This window comes from Sinocyclocheilus rhinocerous, unplaced genomic scaffold (genome assembly GCF_001515625.1).
Source record: "Sinocyclocheilus rhinocerous isolate Xijiao unplaced genomic scaffold, SAMN03320098_v1.1 scaffold797, whole genome shotgun sequence".
NCBI lineage: Eukaryota > Metazoa > Chordata > Actinopteri > Cypriniformes > Cyprinidae > Sinocyclocheilus > Sinocyclocheilus rhinocerous.
In genome coordinates this window covers 593,187-601,278 of record NW_015632978.1, presented here as the reverse complement: position 1 = coordinate 601,278, position 8,092 = coordinate 593,187, and the positions used below count along the sequence as shown (strand labels likewise).

The 8,092-nt window shown below is 35.0% G+C and overlaps 1 protein-coding gene across 1 annotated transcript in view; it reads right to left on the bottom strand.

Moving 5' to 3' along the window:
• Positions 1–3,738: 3,738 nt before the first annotated feature.
• LOC107743095 (sodium- and chloride-dependent creatine transporter 1) overlaps positions 3,739–8,092 on the bottom strand; it is a 36,188-nt gene continuing 31,834 nt past the window's right edge. The window contains exons 12-14 of the mRNA XM_016556208.1: positions 6,225–6,395; positions 4,195–4,308; positions 3,739–4,012 (exon numbers count right to left, since the gene is read on the bottom strand). Coding sequence (XP_016411694.1) covers positions 4,004–4,012; positions 4,195–4,308; positions 6,225–6,395 — 294 coding nt within the window. The 3' untranslated portion in view covers positions 3,739–4,003. The remainder of the gene's footprint in view (positions 4,013–4,194; positions 4,309–6,224; positions 6,396–8,092) is intronic.

The following is an 8,092-nucleotide window of genomic DNA, read 5'->3' as shown; positions in this document are numbered from 1 at the left end:
AATATATATATATATATATATATATATATATATATAATATATTTCTCCTTGGTCAGTGTTTGAGACCACAACAATAAAAAATTGCAATGAGACATTTTTCATGGAGTTAGTTTATTGCCATTTGTTGCTTTTACTTGGGCAGGTGGATCAGCACAAGATCACAGTGGTGGAGCATGAAGCCCTTCTTACATGAGAGGGATCCTGTTAGATGGGACACTAACACACACGGTACAGTTACCTTTAGCTTTACTACTGTTAGAGTTAAAAATGGACAACCATGGTTACATCACAGTGTGTTACAAACCACAAGAATGAAAGACGTCAATGAGCTTATAACCAGGTCAACTGTGATGTTTCAAGACAGTATCGTCACCCAAAGCTTTGGACTCTCTCATTAGATGGTCCTCTCGAGGTCTGCTTTATGGTTTGGTTCTACTGAATCTGTAACTAAGTCTTTGGAATCATTAAACAGGCTAATTTAGTTAATAAATGAACTGTATTCTGAGATTGATTCAGCTGTGATTCTACTGTGCTGTTCACCGTTCGCTTTAAGGACGTTGTGAAATTTTTGCTCTCTATAGCTCGACAAACATTCAGCAAACCTTCAGTGCAAAGATACTGTCGAGAACATTTGGCAGAGCATAATAAATGACATAAAACATTTTTTTCTTATTTTGTTAACGTATTTTTTCTAGATAAACGTTTCTACATGTAATCACTATTTAATAATTGATCTACTGACCAACCCAGGCGCTTATTTGGATGGAAAGAAATGAATTTTTCTGATGGTGAGAATTAGTGTTTGATTTGACGGTCTACTGTGCTGTTCACCGTTCGCTTTAAGGACGTTGTGAAATTTTTGCTCTCTATAGCTCGACAAACATTCAGCAAACCTTCAGTGCAAAGATACTGTCGAGAACATTTGGCAGAGCATAATAAATGACATAAAACATTTTTTTCTTATTTTGTTAACATGTATTTTTTCTAGATAAACATTTCTACATGTGATCACTATTTAATAATTGATCTACTGACCAACCCAGGCGCTTATTTGGATGGAAAGAAATGAATTTTTCTGATGGTGAGAATTAGTGTTTGATTTGACGGATTCTTTCTTTGCAGTTTGACTTGTTTAAAGGAATAGTTCACCCAAAAATAAAAAATAGCTGACAATTTACTCACTCTAAGGCCATCCAACATGTTGATGCTATCAAACGGGTGCCATCAGAATAAGAGCTCAAAGAGCTGATCAAAGCATCACTATCGCAAAACCGATTTTAGAAACATCTTGATGGATTTGTTTCTTACGAACACATGTTTTTTCACTTCACAAGGTGTTAATTGATGGACTGGAGTCATGTGGATTACTTGTGGATAATTGTGATGTTTCTATCAGCTGTTTGGACTCTCGTTCTGACGGCACCCATTCACTGCAGAGGAATTGGTGATGTAATGCTAAGTTTCTCCAAATCTGTTCTGATGAAGAAACAAACTCATCTACATCTTGGATGGCCTGAGGGAGAGTACATTTCCAGCAATTTTTCATTTTTGTATGAACTATTCCTTTAACTGAAATTGGACTAAATGGTTAACGATTAAGGCCTTTGGTAAACTAGTATCTCTAATTTTGAAGCGGTGAGGAGGTTAACTTAGTCCTCAGATGTCTGAGGGGCACTTAGATAATTTCATTCTCACTCATAAAGGCATGTTGAACTCTATGGGAATGAATGGATGTGCCACTAAAATGGACACTCACACACACACACACACACACACACACACACACACATATATATATATATATATAAACCCATTTAAGGGGGAAACTGCTGAATGTTTTTTTTTTAATGGAAATGTTCTAGTGTTCCTCAAAACCATAGACATTTGGTTTATGGGTATTTTACAGTGAGAGATTAAATTATAACTAAAACAACAATGTAAGCGCCGTCTCCAATTTAGATGTTCAATGAAAACCAAATCGAGCTGGATTCTGGGTGGTCAGCAGAAAATACTGGAGTTTTACACACACAATCTAAAACATTTAATAACTGCAGCACTTGATATTTCAAATAAAACAAAGTTTGTGTGTCTCTGTGTCTCATATGCCTCCCGGCAACTGCTTTGCAGCATTTCACTAAGAATTCCCACTCCATGTTATCATCTTTATCAAAAGTACATACAGCATCAAACGTTAAAATATAACACACAAATATCAATATGTATTTATATTTATATGCATATAAGCAAAATAATAGCCTTCACAAAATAAATCTCTGATTTATTTTACAGTATGTAAATCACAAGAAGAAGAAAAAAACTTTCTAACACGATTAAAAAGTGCTAGCAGATTATTTTACAACAATGTGCAAATGTATTCTGAAGCCTTACATTATGTAGTCTAATTTGTACATGATTTAGTGTTTGAGTTGATTATCTTCAGGGCAGAATTCCCACAGGTCGGAATGAGGCCGGTTTGTCGGTTAATCTTGGCTATTTGTCTATCGGTTCTCAATGAAGACAAATAAAGGCAAAGTTTGGCAACTATGTGTCAAAAACTGCAACGTGTTTACAGCAGAACAACAGAGATCAAGATCTCCTCTCGGATATTTAGTGTTCTGCAAAATTGACATTGGCAAAAAATAAAAAAAACTTGCCTCTACCAGGTGGAAAACATTTCAAATTGTGTTTTCAATAATCGTTGTCTTTTCATTTATCTCTTATATTCCTACTACTGTCTGCAGTTATTAAATTGTTAGTTAAAGCTAGATGAATCTTTATGATAATATGCATTTCTGTGAAACTTTACAATGTTTTATTTGCTTTTTGCATTTAAAAAAAAATAACTTCCATTGCGTTTCCATTATGATTTAAAATCATAAACTAAAAATCTTAGAAATCATATTAATACTGGCACTCAAAATATAGAACTGAAACTAAAATTGTAAACTTCTAATTAAAGTCGGCATGAGACGTTGCTTGAAGCCCATTTTAATTGAGTAAAGTGATGTTATTCAGAGTAAAACCACATAAATGATTAATTGCATTGTGAAAAATGGATGTTTCATGTTGACTTTAATAAAATGCAACTTTTGGTTCACAAGCACCACTTAGAACGATTACGTAATTGTGGCGTCCATAATTCCATAATTGTAATCACGATTAGAAATTCGATTAATTGTGCAGCCCTACAAGCACCTTAAAAAAGTGCCACTTCTTCAGTTGAAATCCTGCCTGTGTCTGCTAAAAACTCTCTAGATGTTTCCAAACACACATCTCTTGATGTGCAGGATAGATCGAGCACACAGTACATTTCAGATGAACTAGGAAGATATTGATTTTATTTATGGCAACCAAAACCATCTCCTGACAAGCCTGAGCAGAGATGGGAAGTCGCGCTCTGTTTGGCACTTCCAGTAAACGCTGTGATATCACGCACCAGGAATTGAGGTCAACTGTCTCAGACGAAGACACATCAAAAGAAAGCTACAGAAATGAGTTTTCATCATTTGGCAACTACATGTGGCCTTATTGACGTGAAATCTGCAAAGACACATTTAGTTTGATTGTTACATCTGTATCTGTGTTTGCTGATCAGTTAAATGCAACACTGTTTATTGAAGTGTACATTATTTTAATTTACATATGCATGAGATTTTATGAATTTGAGACTATCGTGTGTGTGTATATGTGTATTGGGCCAATTTAAGTCAAGGATGCATTTGTAAATCTTTTTTTTTCCCATTTTGCTTCATTTTAACCATGTGCTTCTTGCTCAGATTTGATTCTCGTGTCAGTGCAAAGAGACCCATATCACGTTCAGGAAAGTGGCCTGTGGGAATTCTGCCGCTCTGTGAAATAATGTTATAGGCTACACTATACTGTCCCCTCCAAAGACATGCTGATTTTGCCCCGCAAATCTTGATATCTGCAATAAACTTTGCACATAATTTTTCTTAAAAATCATGTATATAGTTTGCAGTTTTAACAGGTGGAAGAGCATCTGCTAGAGGATCTGTAGTATGATGAAACAAAAAGTAACCGTCAATTTCCATCAGCTGTTTTAAGACTGTAAGATGATGCAGAATTCCATCAAATGTAAAAAAAAAAATAAAAAATACTGACGATTTCTTCAACCAGCTTGCCTTTGGAGGGAGCTTTCCCTTTGACCTACATAACACTCTCAAAAATGATCACCTTGTTCTCCTCCGTTCCAGGAGACAGAGAGGCCAGGCTTTTAATGTCAGTGTCAGGGGCCATGTATTCGAGGTGATGGGCTCCCCACACTGGTTTGGTCAGAGTTTCCCAGCGCTGCATGCAGGAAAAACGAAAACACATAATGATTTGAAGCAGCTCATGTAGTCCTAATGTATGCATTCTGAATAAAATCAAGCTAGTTTAGAGAAGACAACTACAAGTCATTTATTGTAGCTGTGAAAATTACAATTAATGACAATCAGACTAAGCTTTGTGTCAACAAATCTGTGCTGACATTTCCATTTAGTGTGTCAGTAGGTTTCCCCACGTTATCCCACATTATTTTCAAGGACTGACGGAGTTAACACTTGCAAATGACGGTTTACAGTTATTTATAAATCAGACATAGATTTATTCTTTGTACGGTTGTTCTTTTGCATTTTTTCGTTAGCAGAAGCAGTAATAAAATGCAAAAATTAGATAAACTTAATACATTTTTAAAGTTTTGAGAAACTGTAAATGACATAAAAAATACACCATAAAACACAAATAAAAATTACTTTAAAAAAACCTTCATTTGTTACTATGATTTATTAAATTGTTCCTTAATTTTAGGTGAATTAAAACAAAAATTAATACGAGGTAATGCAGCAGTACAACATCTCTACTGTTTAATTACAATGAGGTAAAAAAAATTATATTTTTTCCCCCCACATCAACTAAAATTAATAATAATAAATAAAATAAAAGATAAAATAAAGCAAAAAATAAATATAGAAAAAAATTACTAAAACTTAAATTAAATCGTAAAATATAAAAAATAAAGCACATTTTTAATTTATTAATACATACTATAATAGTATAAATAATACTAAAACAACACAATAAAGCTCAACAAATGAAATATCAGCAGAGTTACATTGACCTCCATATTTACATTTCTTGTTTGCTAGGCTTGCTGCGATAAACGGTGTTTTCGGTTATACCGCAACACCGGTTAGGTCATTTGCCTACCGCGGCACCGCCCCCCACCATCGTTTTGATTTTTTTATAGTAACAAAAATCATTTAGTCCAGTTCAGTCTTTGCAACTTCAGGGATCTTATCTATGCACAATCAGCTTGTAACACTTCAAAGAGAAAGGAAAACTTGAATTCGCATCATATGACCCCTTTAATGCCGAATTGTGGCAATTCAATTGCCGCTAATTTGAAAGTGAAAGTAAAATGCGCACGGCACTTTTACAAGCCATTTGAAAGTGAAGAAAAGAGGGAAACTCAAACTAACTAACACCACCCCACCCCCACCCCCACCCCAACGGTGATACCGGTATTACCGGTGTTGTCACATGTCGATTAACTGGTGGAAAAATTTCCTCACCATCACAACCCCATTGTTTGCTGCGATGCAGTTTGAGAAATAATAATCTGATTGATTTTAGTCTGTCTGAGCAAATTTCCCTCTGGCCTGTATTCTTATATAGATATCAGCATATTTTCCAAGTGTCATCCTCACAAATTGCTAAACCCCAAAATAAAATTTAGTTTTCTTTCCTTAAAAAGTAACGGAATGCCTCACCGCACTATAAAAGCGCGAGATTAATCACAATTACTATTTCATTTGACTGACAGCCCTATTATTTTCCATTTCCTCCAGCATCCTGCACTAGTTTTCCTACACATACCTGCCACAGACCTCAACTGTATTCAGTGTGTGTTTGGAAGCAAACACTGAGGGGTTGAAGCATTGTGGTCTATCTGCAGAAGAATGACAACCATTAGCCTAGTTACTATAAATACACGCATCGCTTTTTCATGAGTAATTCTGATGCTTTTCAGTGAGGTAACTGACCCATGCATCGACAGCTACAATAAACTGCTGTTTTTGGACTGTTTGCACTAACTGTTGTTTGTGGGGCCGATACTCAGAATTTGAATGATGCACAAACAAAGCTACTCGTTCAATGCTCTCTACACCTCTTATGTGTTGGCTAATGGAGCAGTGGTTTGAATAGGTTGAAATGGTGCAAACCTCTCTGAATGTTCCCTTGGCTCCAGCGAGCTTGTACACAAGGCTAACGGGGATACAGAGCATGGAGGAGAGAGCCAGACACCATCCGATCACCTCTCCCCACCACGGGTACACATACACATTGTTGTAGGTCAGAGGCTTGTAGTTCAGCAGGTGAAATAGAAAGATACCCTGAAGACATAAAGAACAATATCAGAGTCAACAATCTAATTGAATAATACAGGAGCAGCAGTCTAGCAGGTCTTTTTATAGAATTAACCTTGATTAGGTCAGTTTGACCCACATTTGATTTTCAAACTGCCTTTATTTCTGGACATTTTGTAAATAGTTCTCATTTAGGGTCATGAATGAGCATGCAAAGTTTTGACACATAAGATGTTTTGGAAAGGCTGTACAAATTTGTGACGACTTCTGCGTTGTGGGTCAAATTGACCTCCTTGGTTTCCATGCAATTTTTGTCAACACTTAAAAAAATGCTGTTTAAAAAACTTTTATTGTATTTATTTTTTGTATTTTTTTATTGTATTATATATATATATTTTATTGTATTAGACTTTATGAAATTTAAGACTCAACGTTTATTCGAAACTGAAGACTTCCAAGGAAAATTCACTGTTTTTGGTCGTTAGTTTTTTGGATCTCAATTACAAGAAAATTACAAATTATAAAAAGGCAGAAGTAGTACAAATAGCAAAAAAATATTACTTACACTAAGTACAATTAATGTTAGATACCAGGGTTATTATAGTTCACTAAAACTTGAAACAAAACATCTTGAAATAAAATATAAACTACTTTTATGGCATTATCTCATTTTCAGTTAGTTCATCTTGATGTAGTAAAATAACAAGTAAAAATGAAATTAACATGATAAAAAAAAGATATACATATATAAAAAAAAACTAATGAAAAATGACAAAAACAGAGAATTAAAATGAAAACAGAAAATATATTTTAAAAAATATTTAAAAAAAAAACTATAATAGTATCTCAATGATACTACAATAACCCAATATATATTCAGATAACAAACAAGCTACAACAGAGGTTTTCTGTTTTTACATTAATCTTTTTCATAGTGTTGATTTTTGGCAAATTGCTTGGAAACCAATGGGGCTCAATTTGACCCACAACACAAAAGTTATATCGAGTTTTTGAACACAACAGAAGGGTTAAATGGCATAAATACTGACAGGCGTAAGCATTTTTAAAATGCATGAACAGGTGGGAGTATTTTCCAGCACTCACCATGCAAACACATGGAGTTATAATGGACCAGCACCACTTCATCCACGGGAATGGCCGGTAACCGATCATACGGGCAATATCGTCCATGAACCTGTCAGCACCTGCACACAGCGGCATGAAGTCAGCGCTCTTTTGGGTGTGTGTGGGATTACAGCAGTGTTACTGTCAGCACAGGGTCCTACAAGCTACTCTTATAAGAGAAATGCCTACAGTACTCCTGATAAACTGATGAGACTGCATGAAGAGATTCTCACCATAAACCCACGCGACAACCACGCATTCCCAGAATGCTTGCCACAGTAGGGTAATTCCACTGGCTGAGTAGTAGTCAAAAAGCTGGAAGACGTACATCCCTCCCTGGATATGAAATCAAAATAGACCCGTTTTACTTCATAAATGCCTCACAATCAGTCATGTTGTTTTACAGAGAAAAAATAAATACAAATATGAAATTTCCCACAAATAGTAGAATAATATAGTGGTAGAATAAATATATACAAGCATACAAAAGATTGGGGTTGGTATGATATATATATTTTTTATATTATTGAAAAAATTCTACTATGCCAGTCGAGGCTGCATTCATTTGCAGTAAAAATATTGTGAAATATTATTAGAAT